Raw genomic sequence first — 20,331 nt, 5'->3', positions numbered from 1 at the left:
TAAATTATTTTTGGGATACCACACTATCCTGACTTTAATTCTTTCTTTTCAAGTGGTGTTTACATTCGTGTTATTTTGAATACAGAATAAATTATTTTTGGGATACCACACTATCCTGACTTTAATTCTTTGTTTTCAAGTAGTGCTTACATTCGTGTTATTTCCAAATAGTCGTATTCAGGAAAATGTCGAAAAGAAAATTTTTGTCATTTTTCGGCATCAAATGAAAGAAGCGCGATCGCGTCGCCTGGCACTTTTGGATTGGGAAACAACAAAGACCCGTGGCATTCAAAGGGTTAAACAGTAGGTCCCCGGCTAATGACCAACATCGGTCGATGCCGGTAAAAATCAAATACACAAAGCGAGACTACCAGTGATCGTTAATATTTTTCAGTCGATTAAAACGCGAACCCTTTGGATATCTGGATATTTAGGAGAGTGGACTTACGCCGCTGTCAAAATAAACGGCTCACATATCGAACTTGATCCCATCTCTGCTATACGTTCGCGTATTGTTGAGTCGCGGAGAAATATGTCGAGAGTAGTTTGTTTTCTGTCGACAACAGCACGGAATTACGGTAAAGCATATTTTTCTAACGTCAGGTTTACTCAGGTTTCTACAGTTATGGTAAATGTTTACGGATCGATGTGGATATTGCGAGTTACGCGGTCTTTAAGAGTTTGGAAAGCTGCACGGTAATTGCATAAATGGTCCGATGTTGTACCGAGTATTAATCGTCGTTTAACTTTCGTTGCAATTTATGTTGGAAGTTTCGAAGAAGTAGAATGTTCGAATCGAAACTATTACAAAGTACCTTTAGAAATTCTCCTGTTGTGAAGTATGCATTAATTGTCGTTCAACTTTCGTGCAATTTCACGTTGAAACTTCGCGGTAAATAGAATGTATCGAAACTTTTACCAGCAATTTTAGTATCGTTTTTCGCAACTTTTTGTCATCTTAATAATGGGAAATCGTTGATTTCATTCGAAGAAAATTTGTGTTCAATTTATTACGTATCGGTAAAAAGTGAGGGATTAGAATTGCTAGTTATTATAGCGCGAACTTTCGCTTGCTGAATGGAACATACGGGGTATTAGAATAGATTCGATACGTTTTTACGTGAATCAAGTTCTAATGGTTTTAAAATCGTCGACGGCGAGGCAAAAACGGTGAAACGTCACCGTTTATGCGAGTCACCAATTATCATTTTAACGGCTAATGACCGGAAGTGACAGCCACACTTTTTCCGATTACAAAATCACGCGAGAGGAGAGGAAGAAGAAAAAAAAAAGGAGTACATCTGTGAATCCGGTCACTTTCACATCTAGTCCTATCTTGTTCCCAGTTACACTCCTTTCTTATCGCAACAGCATCTATCTTGGACGAAATGAAACGGTGTTCCAATCTGTGTCACATTCTGGCGTAGATCTCTTATGAAATAATCGTATCAAAGCGTAAAATGTTGAAAGAGACGAGTAGAAAGGTTGAAGGAATTTATGGGAATTGAAATGTTACTGTACAACGTGAAATAAAAATAAAATGCATTATTTAAAAGCGATTTTAAACGTGGTTAATAATATTTCTATGTTGAACAGGTTCTGATTGTAAATATTGCAAAATGGGAATTGAAATGCTTTATTTGATCAAATTTTACTGTAATCTGAAATTAAAAACAAAAAGTTTTAAATGTGTTTAATAATACTTTTATATCGAACAATTTTTAATTGCAAATATTGCAAAATGGGCATGGAAATTCTTTATTTGATCAAATGTTGCTTTAATCTAAAATTTTGAAAAAATTTTAAATGTGTTTAATAATACTTTTATATCGAACAATTTTTAATTGCAAATATTGCAAAATGGGCATGGAAATGTTTTATTTGATCAAATGTTGTTTTAATATAAAATTTTTTAAAAATAGTTTTAAATGTGTTTAATAATTCTTAATTGTAAATATTGCGAAACTAGGAATGAATTGAACAAATATTTAAGTTCGTTATTTTCTAGGTGCTAAGAAGAAAAGTAAGATTGATGGCTACGTCAGAAAAAACGGTGAAAAAGGTTCGGAAAAAAAATTAGTAAAAAATTCTACTTTATGTGCGTTTTTTTGTAAAACAACATTGATCAACGAACGATAAATGAATCAATATAATCCTTAATGATGCAGAAATCTCGGAAATAAGTGGTGTTAAACGTTCGAATACATTTACAATTACGATTGAAATGAATATTTTTCCCAACAAAAAGCGTCGTAGTGAATACAAATGTGGAATTTTACACAAACTCGAGAATAGTTATATCTGCAATGCAAATTCCAAATCGGAGTAAAATATAATGAAACGTTTCAAATATTTTCCTCGGCAAAAATAAAAGTATCAAAATATTTTCCTCAGAAAGAATAAAATAATATCAGAATAATTTCCTCAGAAAAAAAAATAAAAATATCAGAACACTTTCCTTTAGAATATTGTCCTCGGAAAAATAAAACAAAATGTCTCAAACATTTTCCTCAGAAAACGTAAAATAAAAATATCAAAAATAAATCTCATCGCCCACTAGAGGACAAAAGTACCTTCAAACACGATAAAAACACTATGATACCTATCCAATTTCCATCGATCACGTCGAATTGCATTAATCATCCCGATAATCACGTTCGCTCGCTAAATCACAAGTTCCGATGAAACCGTTATCGTCGAGACGTGCGCGCGCCTGTCAAGATTGATGACGGACAAAACTGTTAAAAGACAAAAATTCTATTAAGAAACAGACAGGGTAGCCTACCTACTTGGCGATGAAAAAGGAAAAACGGAAAAAAAAGAGACGAAAAAGAAAAGAAACGAAGTCGGTTAAAAATTACGAAAGCGATATCGGAGCCGGTTGAAATATATACGTCGGTGGTGTCAGTGAAAAGTCAGCCGGGGAAAAGACGATTACTCTGGAGTGATCGTCGATTTATCAATCGTCGCCCCGCGAGAAGAAACTCCACGGTCCCGTGATCCACGGCCCACGACGATTCACTATTATCCATAGCCTCGGGGCTGTTTAGAGAAATCATTTCGTGCTGTGGATGCAACGCGAACCGGTGTCCATGATTTTAATGAGTCGATCCCCGGCGAACGTGCTCGCGCACTTCATGATTTATGGCCCGATTACGTAACGCGATTATTACACAGGTGTATTGATAAATTAATACATTCGCGGGCCGGTTGCAACGACGTACACATCGTAACAGTGTGAACCGCAAATTAATCGACGCTCACGGTTTCGTTACTTTGTAATTAAGACACTGGCGGCAGAAGCTGTTAATACGTATCACGCTGATTCGATATCGCGATAACAGATACGTGTGTAACCCTGTTTTTTTTTTTAATATACCGGTGATATCGACTGGCTCGATCAAATTTTCACTCGCGTTACGAAACGAATTTCGCGATTATTTTGATTTACTGCTCTTATAAAAGAGCATCTCGGATTGGAGAAAAAGTAAGTACAATCTTGGCTGAAAGTATTAGGCATTCGATAAAGTGCGAATTATTTAACCCTTTCACTGCTATTAGCGCTTTGGAAAATTTTTTACGCTGCGTCCTTGGAGGCTATAGGCGTTTTGAATATTTCCTCACGTTATCTTTGGCGTCTATAGTCGTTTTGAATATTTTTTCGCGCTGTGGCCTTGGAGACTATAGGCGTTTCGAATATTTTCTCGCGCCGCGCCCTTGGAGGCTATAGGCGTCTCGAATATTTTTTCGCGCTGCGCCCTTGGAGGTTATAGGCGTTTCGAATATTTTCTTTCACTGTCTTTGGCGCCTATAGTCGTTTCGAATATTTTTTCGCGCTATACCCTTGAAGGCTATAGGCGTTCCAAATATTTTCTCGCGCCGCGCCCTTGGAGGCTATAGGCGTTTTGAATATTTTTTCGCGCTACGCCCTTGGAGGTTATAGGCGTTTCGAATATTTTCTTCCGCTGTCTTTGGCGCCTATAGTCGTTTCCTTTAATAATTTAATCCTTAATTTTTGTCCTCTACGCACTTCCACCTTAATTTAATAAAACGATAAATCTTTTAATTTTAACAAACAACGACGAACAATAGAAAAGTTTCAAAGAAACAATTTGCACACTAACTTGTAGCAATAAATGTGCCTAACACTTTTGGCCAAGCCTGTAGATACTTAAGTACACACGTCTTACACAGAAAAGTTGCGGTCGACTTTAAAAGGATGAATATGATTTAGCTTAATGCGAAACGTATTAAGCGCGATAATACACTAGATAATCGAGCAACATAAACCTTTTTCACCTAGGCGTGTATTACTTTCGACATTGAATTAATTTGTTATTTACCCGAGAGAGAGATTTTTTCCAAATATCCAACTTAACGGATTATTCATTGCAAGAACTGTCGTTAAAGGCGGATTAACGTTTCCCTCTTTTTCTTCCGTTTGTCTCTCTTTTATTTTCAATTTCATCGAGTATAATTACAAATGATTTAAGCCTACAATAATAAACGTGACATAGACGTCGTTAAACCTTTTTTTTTACGGTATTCGTGAAGCATCCTGTGTCGTAATGCCGGTATAATTTGCCGTAAATAAAACTTAACGAACAAAGCTTTACCGAGAATCCACGAAGAATATATTAAAAGAAAAGTGTACAATCTCTCCTTGAAACTGTTACGATCTTTACAGGTACACAGGCACAAAATAAACATATTTGCTCGTCTGTACGCGTACCAACACGTGTCACGTTTACGATAAATTTTCACAGATCGATGGATCGTCAGTCGATTCCCTCTCGTCAAAAGATCATTCTCTGGTCAAGGCTGAATTTCATCGTTACGTAAATAGACGTGAAACTTTCCTTGCATTCAATCGACAGATATGCCTCCGTGATCCTTCATCGTTTGCTTACCTCGTAAGTAGGTACACCGCTTTTAGATAATCTTTCACGGGTTACGTGGCACCACGTGTGCACTTGCACACGTAAGTATACAAGTAAGTAAGTTACGTGCTCGCTTGAGGGATCCTTGTCGGTATAATGTGATGTTTTAATTGCTCTCGCAGGACGATCATTTGTTTTGCCGCGTTTTTATTTCACAGTGTTACGCGGTCGATTATCAATCAAAGTCGAAATAAGCGTGCGTTTGAATAATTATTCGAATAAAGTTTCTATTACAGGCATTACTTTTCCGATGCTCGTTTTCGAATTACGTATCCGTCTCTTCATTTCCCAACAGATCCTTGCCGTGTGTGTATAGTTGAATTATGAAAGATTATAAGCTACTTGAGGCTTGTTTAAGATAGAATACCGCTTGCAATACGTGGCAAGTGGATTTTAGAAAAATTAATGATAAATAAAGTTTGCTTGGTAGAAGTGCTTGATGGTTTTCTTGCTTTCTGTGCGAATGTTTTAGTTGAAAATTACGAAGGTAAAGAGGATTCTAAGTCTAATCTTAATTTAAGCACAGTTTGAATAATTTCTGAATATCTACTTACGATCAAGTTGGGATTTTTTTAAATCATTTCTACTTTCTTGGATTCTGTTACTACAGAAAAACGTTATGTACTTCTTTGCAATATTACTACTAGTTGTAAGTAGTTTTCCATGTTCTTAATATTTATTTTAACTGGACTGTCATTTTCCTCAAAGGAATTTTTACGGTAAGTTTCTTTCATATATCAGTTATTAATCTTGGGTTAGTCTTTACAATTGTAAAAATAACGTATCGAATCAAAGTAGCTAATTTATCTCACCTTATCAACGCTAAATTCACTTTTATCTCCATCAATGAAATTTCAGTAGATTAAAGTATTGGAAATGGGTTATGGAATTAAATAGTCTTTTATCTTTGTAATATACGATTTTATTTACGGTCTCAGAGGAAACGTCTTTACTCTATTGAATCTTCTGAAGGACTGTTTCTAGGCACCCAAAAGAAAGTTGGGGTCCCCTTATACCTAGAAACTGTTTACACTATGGTATGGCATTGTGCAGTGAGTGACTCGAAGACGAACACCAGATGCATCTGGTGGAAGTCCCAGTGCCATTGTTTAAAATAACCCGGAGACATTTTTGTCCTCACTTGATTATTTCCATAGGGTGTTGTTAGAAATAATCCAACATAAAGCTTCGAAAGATTGCAAACAAAAAATAAGAATTCTATATTCTGAAAATGTGATAAAATTTCATCAAAAGACAAAAAATGAAAAAAAATCGTATCTGCAAAATCAATTTGTTCTAGCTGTCGCCGAGATTTTACTAGTTTAAGCTTCGAAACAATGCAAACCAGAAATAAGAATTTCATAAAAATTCATAAAAAATAAAAAAATATCGTATCTGTAAAATCAATTTATTCCAGTTACATAGCTCCATTCTGCTTCGCACTTTCAGCAGCTTAAGGCTTCGAAACAATACAAACAGAAAATAAGAATTTCATAAAAATTCATAAGAAATTGACGAAAAAAATCGAAGAAAGTCATATCTGTAAAATCAATTTATTCTAGCTACAGCTTCGAAATGTGATAAAAATTCACCAAAAAAGGAAGGAAAAAAGAAAATGAAAAAAAGTGATCCGCAAGAGCAATTTGTTCTATATAGCTGTCTCCGAGATTTCAGTAGTTTAAGGCTTCGAAACAATGCAAACAGAAAATAAGAATTTCGTAAAAATTGGTACAAAAATTTAAAAAATCAAAGAAAATCGTACGTGTAAAATCAATATGGTATGGCATTGTGCAGTGAGTGACTCGAAGACGAACACCAGATGCATCTGGTGGAAGTCCCAGTGCCATTGTTTAAAATAACCCGGAGACATTTTTGTCCTCACTTGATTATTTCCATAGGGTGTTGTTAGAAATAATCCAACATAAAGCTTCGAAAGATTGCAAACAAAAAATAAGAATTCTATATTCTGAAAATGTGATAAAATTTCATCAAAAGACAAAAAATGAAAAAAAATCGTATCTGCAAAATCAATTTGTTCTAGCTGTCGCCGAGATTTTACTAGTTTAAGCTTCGAAACAATGCAAACCAGAAATAAGAATTTCATAAAAATTCATAAAAAATAAAAAAATATCGTATCTGTAAAATCAATTTATTCCAGTTACATAGCTCCATTCTGCTTCACACTTTCAGTGGTGTAAAGCTTCGAAACAATACAAAGAAAAAATTAAAAATTTATAAAAATTAATCAAAAATGAAAGAAAGTCATATCTGTAAAATCAATTTATTCCAGCTACACCGCTCTCTCCTTCCCGCTTCACATTCATCCTACCGCGTGAACTTCGACCGAGCAGCCCGCACGGTAAAACCTACATCGGGGAACATTCCAAAAACACTTAATTTGCAAAAGCGAGAATAGCCTTGAGCTTGTTCGTCCAAGTTCGCACGTGTAGGGTCCCGCGCACGCACAATTTCCTGGGCAATCAACGTCCCGGAAACTTAACCAATCGCCGCGTAGGAACGAGTTCACTTATTTCTCGACCTTGATTGGTTACCACCAAGCGACTGGGGTGTGACTTTTCGACCCTGGCTGCGCCGCTCAGCAGGGCTGTTCGCGAGGCAGGGTTCCACCTGGCCCTCGGGGCAACACGCCACTGGTCCTCGTTAATTTCATTAGGGCTCGATTTTAGAAGCTTAGCTGCCCTTACACAAAGATGGTGGCCGTCCCTCCATCCCTCGAGAAACTCCTTTCGAACGGAACAATGGCGAGAAAGAGGCACTTACCCGTTGCTCCTCGACGCGACGTTTCTTTCATTCGATTGAAATCGATTTACCGGCAACGAGCACTCTGAACGATCGTGCGTTCAATTTGCCACACGGCTGTTGGAATCGTTTCAATTCGTCTGCGAGATTTGTCACTCAGCGCTGAGATTAGTTGGGATTTTTCGAATGTTCGTAGCGAAATTTTGGAAGAATTGAAATTATCGTGTCTGTGTTTTTAATTGAGCTAGCGACAAAAGTTAAAGGGTCTTTCTTATTTCAGCAATTCTAATTTTCTTTGAGATTATTTTGCGTTACTAATATTAGGGCAATTTCGGGACCAGGCAAGTATTTCTTACATTGTCCGGCAAATGTGGAACGCGCCAGTATTCTTCTCTTTTACATTTGTTTTACGCAAAGCGATCGAGCGTGGCTCTCGGTGCTTTTTCTTCCATATCTGGCGGATGATGTAGGAAATACTTGCCTGGTCCATCTCTCCCGAAATTGCCCTATATGAAATTAGCATGCAAGGTATTTTCACGGATCCAAGATTGCAAGTGTGTCTCTGTCTAAAGCCGAAAGGTATTTTATTTTACTCGTTAGTTGAAAACGAATCTAAGGCACTTCGCAAATTACATATTCGTAAGGTGAACAGAGACGGATATAAGTTGAACTATAGTTCCTGCGGTAGAGCGTGGACGTTGAATTTTTCGTGACAACGCTTCACTGGAGAAAATAAATGTATGTCCACTCGATTCGTCCTCAATTGACGAGTAAAATATCTTCTGAATTTTTCCGAAATTTCGCTTTGAACTTTCCGAATAACCCAATATATCCGCTCCCATTCACCTTACGAATAATTTGAGGAGTGCGTCGGATTCGTCTTCAACTGACAACTGACAAGTAAAATACCTTTCGATTTTTGTCTCTATTTTAAATATGAACAGAAATGCTTCAATTCGAATTTTTTCCAAATTTCGCTTCGAACTTTCCAAACGACCCAATATCACCTTACGAACAATGTGTGAAGTGCGTTAGATTCCTATTCAACTGACTTGTGAAATATCTTTCAACTTTTGTCTCTATTTTAAATATGAACAGAAATGCTTCAATTCGAATTTTTTCCAAATTTCGCTTCGAACTTTCCAAACGACCCAATATCACCTTACGGACAATTCGAAGAGTGCGTTAAATTCGCCTTCAACTGATCAGTAAAATGCCTCTCGACTTTCGTCTCTATTTTAAATACGAAGAGAAATGCTTGAATCTGAATTTTTCCTAAATTTCGCTACGAACTTTCCCGGCAACTCGATAAAATCGAAGTTGACATCGTCCATCTTGCGTTACTTGATTTTTCAACCGAGTAATCTGTCTGCGTAATTAGCAAGCTTCGTGAATTATCGTACAGAGATCTGGTTAGACCGCGACACGATAAGATAACTCCTCGAAAAGTCGAGCGTTTTTCTCTGAGAGGCGATATTATCTGAGAATTTAGCGAGTTAAGTGAGATGAATGGAAATCAAGATTACCGGTGTTACGTTCTTGGCTATAAAGTTTGTCTTGTTGAACGTTGAAGTACGGATTTTTTTCGTGTCCTTATAAATTCATAGGAAATTCGATGTGATTTATAATACGAGGTGAATAAAAAGCAGCTCTTGTCCAATTTTTACGATGTAATTCCGGTGTGTTGCTCAAGCTTAGGCAATAACGAGACACGAATTCTAATGTAGAATTCAGCATTAATAATGCAACCAGATGCTGGAAAATGTAATCAAACAGGAAAAAGATGCATAGAAATAGTTTCATTGGGAACAGGTTTCCTGTCCATGATGTAACCAATTCTCTGCAATATAGTTATACTCGATAATTAAATTCGCCGACACGTGTAGATAAAATCCAATCCAGCCGTCGATAGAAAAATCACTGTCTGCCTCACACGGTACAAAAGGGAACAAATTATTCGAACACGGTTCGCTATGAATCGGATGAATCATCGAATAAAATTTCACACAACAAGCCATAAAAAGGACACGCACGATCGTTAAAAAAAAAGAAGAAAGAGTAACGTCCAAGATCGAGCTTTAACGGTACGAGAGACTGAAAGAAAAAAAAAGAAAGTTTCACAGATAAAAATATCAAAGCGAATAAAAAAGTTTCATTTACCGACGGTAACGAGATGATTCTCTCTCTCTCTTTCTCGCTCTGTAGGTACGAGTGTTCCGTGTGTGACAAAACTGGTTTGTGTCCAGGATTAAAACGGTATTATCATAATGTCCTTCTAATAAAACACGGCTGACAACTCTCACGATATCCAAAACACACGTTTGCTCGGTCTTCGTAAACCGTAAATTACGGTTCTGGTCATAAGTCAAGACCGATCGACGTGGAAAGGCGCGCATAATTTTTCGAGGGATTCGTGCCTCCGCCACGTTCTGGCAACACCCAGGAACAGAGACGAGTTTCGGTTCGGGGCAATTTGAGCGCATAATGCGTAACGTGGACTCTGTTCGGAGGAAAGTTAACGACGAAAGTTAATTGACCGACCGAGCGTCGTTGACCGTGTAAATTAGAAAAATCATTAACATAGTAAACGCCGCACCGTCCGCCGGCCTCATTTGAATGATTAATTGTTTCTAATACGGCCTGGACTCCGATAATCGGTCTTTAAGACATGGGACGTTGCCGCAGGACGACTGATTAACCACAAAAACTCGTTTCCTCTCCTTACGCGCCGCTCGGGGATCTCTTTTTCTATTTACAAGTGTCCGCTAAATAAGAAATTACCTGTTTAAATTCGCAGGCCACTTTCGCGTTTAGGTGTGCCGCGTGTTTCTTGCACAATAGTGGAAAATTGCGGTAGATTTAAAGATTGCGGGAGAAATTTTTTGACAGTTATTTTGGGTGGTGCAGAGTTATGGGAAGATCGTTTTTAGTTGTATCGTGCTCGTATGAAGTAATTGTAAGATAAATGTAAAGACTTTTAGGAGGACGTATGAAAAAATTAGATTTCTTCTTTTATTTTATTATAAGTGTAACGTAAAATATTTCAGAATTGAAAGTGTGTTATATTTTAAATTACTGTATGTGGATGTTTGTGTTTTTTTAAAAGGATTCTATATTATTTTGTAGTTAATTATTTTCCAGTGCAAATATTAAAAACTACACCTATTTCATGCTTGATTTTATTATAATTATAATATAAAATATTTCAGAATTGAAAGTGTGTTACATTTTAGCTTACTATATGCGGATACAGTACAAACTTTTAGGAAAAAATATTAAGAACATTTCACACTTGATTTTATTATAATTATAATATAAAATATTTCAGAATTGAAAGTGTGTTACATTTTAGCTTACTATATGCGGATACAGTACAAACTTTTAGGAAAAAATATTAAGAACATTTCACACTTGATTTTATTATAATTATAATATAAAATATTTCAGAATTGAAAGTGTGTTACATTTTAGCTTACTATATGCGGATACAGTACAAACTTTTAGGAAAAAATATTAAGAACATTTCACACTTGATTTTATTATAATTATAATATAAAATATTTCAGAATTGAAAGTGTGTTACATTTTAGCTTACTATATGCGGATACAGTACAAACTTTTAGGAAAAAATATTAAGAACATTTCACACTTGATTTTATTATAATTATAATATAAAATATTTCAGAATTGAAAGTGTGTTACATTTTAGCTTACTATATGCGGATACAGTACAAACTTTTAGGAAAAAATATTAAGAACATTTCACACTTGATTTTATTATAATTATAATATAAAATATTTCAGAATTGAAAGTGTGTTACATTTTAGCTTACTATATGCGGATACAGTACAAACTTTTAGGAAAAAATATTAAGAACATTTCACACTTGATTTTATTATAATTATAATATAAAATATTTCAGAATTGAAAGTGTGTTACATTTTAGCTTACTATATGCGGATACAGTACAAACTTTTAGGAAAAAATATTAAGAACATTTCACACTTGATTTTATTATAATTATAATATAACATATTTTAGAATGGAAAATATGTTAAATTTTAGATGTAACTGTATGCAGACATGTGAATTCTTTTCCAATAATTTTAGTCATAAATAAATTTTCAAAAATAGTCTCCAACCTCATTCACTTTTGGGACAAAATTGTTGTCACTTATCTCACTGATTACAAGCAGAAAAAATTGCACGAATCCAGTGTCCGAACACCGAAAGCAGATGTTAACAGATGCCAGATTACACGTTGTAACGCGAACTGGTATTTCGTATGATTCCAGGGGAGTTATCTACAACCTATGATTACCGTCGAAAACACCGAAACACCAAATGTCGAAAAACCCCGAAAATTCGAATTTTAAGAAACCTAAAATTTCATTCATTTTTTAAAATTTCTTTCCCAAATAAATACACCTGCAAAGAATATTTCTTATTTAGGCCATTTTCTACGATACAGTTTCTTTTCGTTTTTACCTACAGTAATATCCATTAATTGTGTTTTTCAAATAAACAACAAAGTTTGCAACGTTACGATTTTGAATTTGTTACAGTTCCGAGAAAAACTTATTTCGTTCCGATGTCTCCGAAGCAAACGTTAAACCGCTAAACTGGAGCACGTCGAGGAGTGACGAAGGAGCCAAGGTAAGCTGCAAGTAATTGTATAACCGGCTTCCGAGAAGCGGAACGCGTATGTTGTGTCGTCGACGTATGTATTTGTCGTGGATGTTGCCAATCGACTCGATATTCCAACGATGACGAGCCGTTTTCTATGAGAATGTGGGTGGCGGAGTGACGTTTGAGAGTTGAACGAATTGGAGTCGTGAAATCGAGGCGTTAGGGCAGAATTTTTGTGCTTGTGATAAAAATTGATCTGCTCGAAAGTGAGAATTTTTCGGAGAAATGAGGTAAACGTGACGTAGGAAAGTAATTGAGTGAAAAGGAAGTTTCATTATTTTAACGTTGCCTGTGTATCTGAAAGAGAATTGGAGAATTTGCGTATTCATTGCTATTCAGAAGTGATCACACTGATTTTGCATTATTTGGTGAAATTACTTCGTGGATATTTTTATTAAAAGAATTGTTTATGCTGTATGGTGGATTCTTTTTAAATTGTGACATTTAACGTCTAAAATAATTCATAATTCTGAGTAAAATATTTTTACCAATAATTATCTAAGTGTCAACGAAAACCTAAGATACTGTTTTACTACTGAAACTTCTGAGTAAAATGTTTTTTCCAATAATTTTCCAATTCACAATTTTAAGTGAAACATTTTTGCCAATAATTATCTAAGTGCCAACGAAAACCTAAGATACTGTTTTACTACTGAAACTTTTGAGTAAAATGTTTTTTCCAATAATTTTGCAATTCACAATTTTAAGTGAAATATTTTTTCCAATAATTTTCCAATACATGATTCTGAGTAAAACATTTTTGCCAATAATTATCTAAGTGCCAACGAAAACCTAAGATACTGTTTTACTACTGAAACTTCTGAGTAAAATGTTTTTTCCAATAATTTTCCAATTCACAATTTTAAGTGAAACATTTTTGCCAATAATTATCTAAGTGCCAACGAAAACCTAAGATACTGTTTTACTACTGAAACTTTTGAGTAAAATGTTTTTTCCAATAATTTTGCAATTCACAATTTTAAGTGAAATATTTTTTCCAATAATTTTCCAATTCATAATTCTGAGTAAAATATTTTTGCCAATAATTATCTAAGTGTCAACGAAAACCTAAGATACTGTTTTACTACTGAAACTTCTGAGTAAAATGTTTTTTCCAATTCATAATTTTGAGTCCAATATTTTCACCAATAATTATCTAAGAATCAACAAAAACCTAAGACACACTTTTACTATTGAAACTTCTGAGTAAAATATTTTTACCAATAATTATCTAAATGTCAACGAAAACTTAAAACATGTTTTTACTACTGAAAATTCTAAGTAAAATATTTTTTCTAATTCATAATTTCGAGTAAAATATTTTTTCCAATAATTACCTAAAAATCAACGAAAACCCAAGACACTTTTTTACCATAGAAAACTCCCGCCAAAATTCCTGTTACAAAAATACTTTGTACAAGTTCTATTGTGCAACACGAGCGTAAAAAAGAAAAGAAAGAAAGGGACACACAGCAAGAGAGAAGAAAGTCACGTTAAAGTGAACACGCGTTGGGATACACCTTTCTCAATTCGACGATACAATGTCGGATTGGTCGTTCGAAACAAAGGGACAAAGGGCGGCGCGGAGTGAAATAGAAGGGATGGAAAAACTGGCCAAATAAGCCGTCAGAGAGCAAGTAACGAGGCATATAATAACCCACGGTGACATTCGAACAAACAGCCATCTGTAGGTAATACCCCTGTGGTGTGTAACGCCCCGAAAACTGCGCCCCGCCAAGAAATTACAATGACAATGAACGAAATCCGATCCGCCTGCGGGCATCCACTCTAGTTTTATTTTCTCCTTCGCACCTCTGACGCCCTGGCGGAACGTATTTAGCCGAGTTGGTCGTGACCGGTAGGTACACCTTTTCCGCCATTGTGTCTCTCGTCTGTACAGTAAAAGCCAGGAATTGCGACATTCGCCGAGGGGTTACTGTGTTCTGTGATTCAATCTTTGGACGAATGGAATCGTCTAAACGACAAAATTAATAATTAGCTGATTTGGTCTTTATTTCTGTTATCGAGGGTGGAAGGAGTTATTCCGAATGTTCGTTAGAATTGCAGCTCTATATATTGATCAGAGTTCGAAAGACACGTTACTTAGTGATAATATTAAGAGACTAAACTCGAAAATCTTGACAAATAATTCCAATAATTCAGGTTGAAAGGTTGGAAGACTCAAAATTCTCACGAGGACGAAAGGCAGTTACAATCTTTAATTGGTGAAAATGAATTTTCAAAATTTGGTGCACTGATTTTTAACTACTATCTACTATCAGTGATGAGTTGACACTTTGATCAGACTAGGATCTTCAACTTGTAAAGATAAATTTAAAACATTTAATGCTCTGGTTTTTTATACTACTATCAGTGATGAGTTAATACTTTTGTGGTTGTATAAAACCTGATAATAACACATCACTCAATAAGTCCCCGGTCTGACACATATATGGCAACATTGTTGACAGACCCACATGATTTGCGGGTAGAACTAACCTTCAAATAGTACGTGTCAAAATTTCATGGCATTCTGACGGTTAGTTTAGAGGTTACAGTCGTATTAGTGACCCCAGTTTTGTAATTTTCAAGATAACGAATAGAAAGGAATTTCGTGTGTTGATTAAACACTGTTTTTTGATGGGGAAAAATACTGTTGGAGCCAAACAGTGGCTTGATAAGTTCAATAGCAATATATTTCATAACAATAACTATAAACACACGTAAAAAGAAATAATGATAATTTAATCAACGCTCTCTAAATATATCTCGCAATAAATTCTCACGTACTCTCACTGATATCAATAACAACGCGTTTCTCCTGTTTTACCCCCAGTTACCCTGTATGATCCGCTCGTTTATCAAATCTCGAGACGATTCGACATACACACTACATTCACGCCATCGCTCACAACTTATTATTAAACCAATTCCACAACTTTGATCAGACAGTCTTAAACATAAGAAATTTAGCAACTGAGACAGCGAAACGAGTCTAAGTTATTTATACGTATCGTTATCGAAATCTTTCTTTAACCAACGCAATGGTGAAACTACAAATTCTACTTAATTTTTCAATCTCTGACCTACGACATATTCCAGAAACCAAATTTTCCTCAGGTGACATCTCCTAAATTTAGCAGAATCCATATTGACTCAAAACATCTACTGAAACATTTTCTCCCCTCTTAAAAACTCTCTTCCTCTGAGAAATCTCAAATCTAAGACGAACTCTAGCTCATTCGCTCTCGATCACTTCGCATGGATCCAAGATTCCTCGAATTCTGTTCGCACGTCCAGAACGTGAGGATAAAGTCCGTTTGTCAGTTAAGGTAAACGTGACACTTTCGCAATGCACGTGGAACCATTTAGCCACGATACGTTCTTCTCGTATCGACACGCTCGTCAGCTCACGATCGAGAGGATCGAGCGAAGCGCAAGTTTCCTTGTAACAGAGGCATCCAAGTGATCCACGGCACATCCTCCTCCCGCTGAACCTTCTCATCGGATAACTAGTTCAGCGTTGCGCAATCACACCTATTGGGCGGTATCTGCCACCTGTGTGTCTCTATTCTACTCGCCTGGTCATTTATGCGTTCAGATGAGAAAATGTTTGCGTCTATTCGTGGGTTAAATGGAACCGCTCCGTCGCACTGTGGAGCAGTTTATTTAAAAAGCTGGCGAAAAGTCAAAATAAAAATCGGGAAAGTGTTTATTAAGTGTCGTAATGGCAATTCTTGTGACGTCAGAAAGAGGGCTCATAGAATGTTAAAATGAAATATTTTAGAGGAATATTTTAAAATATTGAGATAAAATATTTTAGAGGAATTAAAATAAGATATTCCTATTATTCTTAAAATAGAATCGTTAATGTCTTTAATTTTCTACGAGAAAAATTTGCCTGCAATCTGGCATTCCTCTGATATTGTGCCAGAAATTCTTTAAAAATTGATGGTAAATTCTTGTTTTACATAATTCTCGAACTGAGATGAAAATTTTACGAATGAGAATTTCATAATAAAATGAATCATGTAATATAAATCCGTTTATTTCTGAATTTCCTATTCTCCCATAAGTTTCCATCCAAAATTGTATCGCACAATAACCTTCCCCCATTTCCAAGATCTATTTACCTTCGTTAAAACTAGTAAAATAATTTCGACCAACTTTTTTCACACAAATACTCCACTAGCTCCGTCGTTCGTATAAATCAGTTATCTATATGTTTATAGTTCCGAGAATCTGGAGCGAGATTGGCGTGAAAGTGCGACCCACTATTGGTTAGGTGATTTTATTAAGCGCATTCCGAAGATATACCTTTAATTAGGCCGATGATGTATCGACTTTTACCTGGTCCGATCTTATCTAGCGTTATTATTTTCTTGTTTTTTTTTTTTTTCGTCGAGCAGCTAGAAAATGAGAAATCAATTTTCTCAAGTTATAATGGTACAGTGGCCTACCGGTGGTGATTTTAGGGTGGCGAGGGAATTGGGTTTACGATCAGCTAATTTGTTCTGTAATCAATGAAACGGTTTATGATTGGCTTTTATCGGGGTTATCTTAATTGCTAGAACAGTACACGATCGAGAAAACAGGTTGATCTTTAATGAAACGTAACTGCTTATTTTTGTCTTGTTACCGTTGGAGCAAAGAATATTGGTGCACAAGAGGTAGGTGGTGCAATGGGTTTAGAAAGGACTAACTATTGCGTGACATTGTAACGATATTTAATTCATCTTTAGAAAATACCTGGACGATCGTGATTTTTCTTTTCGTTCCTTCGATCAATTCAAATTTTCGTTATATTGTAAAATAGAAGGACGTATTTTCTTGCTTTATTTTATCATTTTATCACCTTTCGTTGCGAATATAATTCAGTCGTTAACTCGTAGCTAGTTTATTGCTATCCTGATACCGGTAAAAGAGAACACTTACTCACAACGGTTACTCGTGTGAGATTCTCATTCATTAGAATAGTTCGGCATTGAACCAAGCACACGACAATCTTATCAAGATTTCAAGCTTTCCCAGTCTTTTATTAACGCTGTTATTTATTCTTCAATTTTCAAGCATTGTGGATAAAAAGCGAAATTTCGGTTCAATTGGACGAATTTTAGATAAATTTTCAGCGGTAAAATGAAACCTTAAATTTCCAACCAATACGAGTAAAAAGCGAAATTTCTCTTCAACTGGGGGAATTTTAGATAAATTTTCAGCGGTACTATGAAACCTTAAATTTACAACAAAAATGAATAAAAAGGGAAATTTCCCTTCACTGGACGAATTTTAAATAAATTTTCGGCGGTAAAATAAAATCTCTTTAAATTTTCAACGAATGCGAATGTAAAGCGAAATTTCTCTTCAACTGGGGGTATTTCATATAAATTTTCAGCGGTGAAGTAAAATCTCCTTAAATTTTCAACGAACACGAATAAAACAGCGAAATTTCCCTTAAACTGTACGAATTTCATAGAAAATTTTCACAAAACAAAATCTCCATTACGACGCATCACGAGAAATCGGTCGACGATCTCACCGATGCGATGTCCGGTCGCGATTCATTTTTTCCGTACGCTCGCTGGTAATTACGACCGTTAGAGGCGCATTAATGGCGGACGGTGCACCAAGGCCATCCGCCTTTTTACCTTTCCGCCGCGGTTTGAAATTCAGGCTTCGTTCACGGAGGAGCAGTCGATACGACACACGGGGAGATAAATTCTAATTAAGAGCGACAAGTTGCTGGCGTGGCTACTTTATATTTCCGGTTGCGCCGTGCGCACGTCTTCCATGCTGGGATTATGCTCGCCACCTCTCGCGCTCCTTTATCCCACCGCGAAACGTCCGTTTTTTTTCCAGGTTTCGCGTCGCGTAAATTTGTCGATTCGAGGAAATTTCGATTCACTCGGTATTACGGCGGCTAGAAGTTGCAAATCGACGAAACGACGCCTTCAGCAAGGTAACTCGTTGACAAAGTAGCAAGTTCAAGCGGCGCTTTTCGTAACAAGCGATAAAATTCGTGGGGAACAGGTGGACGAGAGAATAAAAACGATTATATTCAGAGTGTGAATATGTTTCTTTTAAATGATAGGGTTTTTTCATTTTTGCGGTAGGTTAGCGTAGATATTTGATTTTTGAAAATAGAGGAAGAGGAGTGTTACTTACTTTTCAGGAGAGGCAGGTCGTTCATGAACCCTCCATCGTCTACATTTGTGTTCTGAAATAGAGAAGAAGATATAAGATACTTCTGTAGATGTATATTATTAAGAAAGCGAAGTTACAACACATTTTTAAAATAAACAGAGAAGATTATAGAAATTATTTGAAATTTTTTTTTATACGTTTGACGAAAGTTCAATATGAATGAAATTCTAAATGCTATTCGTATATACGTAGTTTCAATTCGCAGAGTACTATTTAGAAAATGACAAAATGTAAACAGGAAACGAAGATGCGCAATAGAACAAAAAGTGGATTCTCGAACTTGATATCGAATCAGAAAAAAACTCGTACGATACTGTAATTCTGTAACTCAGTGTCAGACTGATGTATGTAGCTGCATTTTTTTTTTCAAAATTAAGTTAACTGCCGTTCGTAAGTACTAGGACACCCATTATGTTCGTGTAAAAAGTATTGTATGATTAAATACATAAAATGTGTTACATTTCCTGGCCAAAGCTGATGTCATGTATTAGTAAAAATATAAGATACTTGTATTCTCGTTGTACTTCGAGATTCTAGAAATGAATAATTTCCTTTTTTGAGGATCTTAAAGATTTTGTAGTGATTTTTGTGTGTCAAATGATTTTATATTAAACTTGTAATGACAATGAGGCTTGCTTCACATTCACTAAGCAGATTTTAGTAGAATTCAGTAAATTTCAGTACATTTTAATAGAATTCAGTAGAATTCACTAGATTTCAGTAAATTTCAGTAGAATTCAGTAGATTTCAGCAAAATTTTAATAGAATTTAGTAAAATTCACTAAATTTCAGTAGAATTCAGCAAAATTTTAATAGAATTTAGTAAAATTCACTAAATTTCAGTAAAATTCATCAGATTTCAGCAAATTTAAATAGATTTCAGAGAATTCAGTAGAATTCAGTAGATTTCAGCAGAATTTTAATAGAATTTAGTAGAATTCACTAAATTTCAGTAGGATTCAGCAGATTTCAGCAAATTTAAATAGAATTCAGTAGAATTCAGTAGATTTCAGCAGAATTTTAATAGAATTTAGTAGAATTCACTAAATTTCAGTAGGATTCAGCAGATTTCAGCAAATTTAAATAGAATTCAGTAGAATTCAGCAGATTTCAGCAAATTTAAATAGAATCAGTACATTTCAGTACATTTTAACAGACTTTGGTACATTTTAGCAGAGTTCAGTAAATTTTAATAGAATTAAAGTAAAATTTAATAAAGTTCAATAGGTTTCACTACATTTCAGTTAATTCCCATGCTTAATATTCAGCAAATGTCCCAACACTTACGAACGGAAGTATATACACACCACCGTACTACTCCTTCTTTACTCCATTAAAACCACAGAGATTCATTTACGCTAGAAAACGAATAAAAAAAAATATCTCGTTCTTATACAAAAATTAATCTCACATATGATCTCTAACATCTCTTTATTCTGCTGTAAGACTACATTACTGAACTTCAATCAATCTAACTCTCAGTTACAGAATCATCCACCATCAGAATTATCTTCTATCTCGGATAAAAGCGAACGTACGTAACTTCGGGTCTCTATAAATATTTTCAGCATTTTCGTTCGCGAAGGTGGCCGGAGCGTAAGAACGGTAGAATGTTAATAGAGAAAATGCGTTGCGATTACGTACATCGTCGCTCACCTGGGGGTCGTCTACGAGGCTGCTGTGGAGAACGAGGTCGGTTTGGTCGAGGCCTGGGGGTGGCAGGAGGGCGTCAGGACGGCG

General features: G+C 35.6%; 1 protein-coding gene across 1 annotated transcript in view; it reads right to left on the bottom strand.

Annotated features, from left to right (window-relative positions):
* The window catches only part of LOC108576515 (transcription factor AP-2-epsilon), a 107,957-nt gene that overhangs the window by 54,960 nt on the left and 32,666 nt on the right, over window positions 1-20,331 (bottom strand). Inside the window, exons 5-6 of the mRNA XM_017939521.1 lie at window positions 20,248-20,329; window positions 18,553-18,604 (exon numbers count right to left, since the gene is read on the bottom strand). Of these exons, the coding sequence (XP_017795010.1) occupies window positions 18,553-18,604; window positions 20,248-20,329 (134 nt within the window). The remainder of the gene's footprint in view (window positions 1-18,552; window positions 18,605-20,247; window positions 20,330-20,331) is intronic.

This window comes from Habropoda laboriosa, unplaced genomic scaffold, assembly GCF_001263275.1.
Source record: "Habropoda laboriosa isolate 0110345459 unplaced genomic scaffold, ASM126327v1 scaffold376, whole genome shotgun sequence".
Classification (NCBI taxonomy): Eukaryota; Metazoa; Arthropoda; class Insecta; order Hymenoptera; family Apidae; genus Habropoda; species Habropoda laboriosa.
This window is presented reverse-complemented; position numbering and strand designations above follow the sequence as displayed.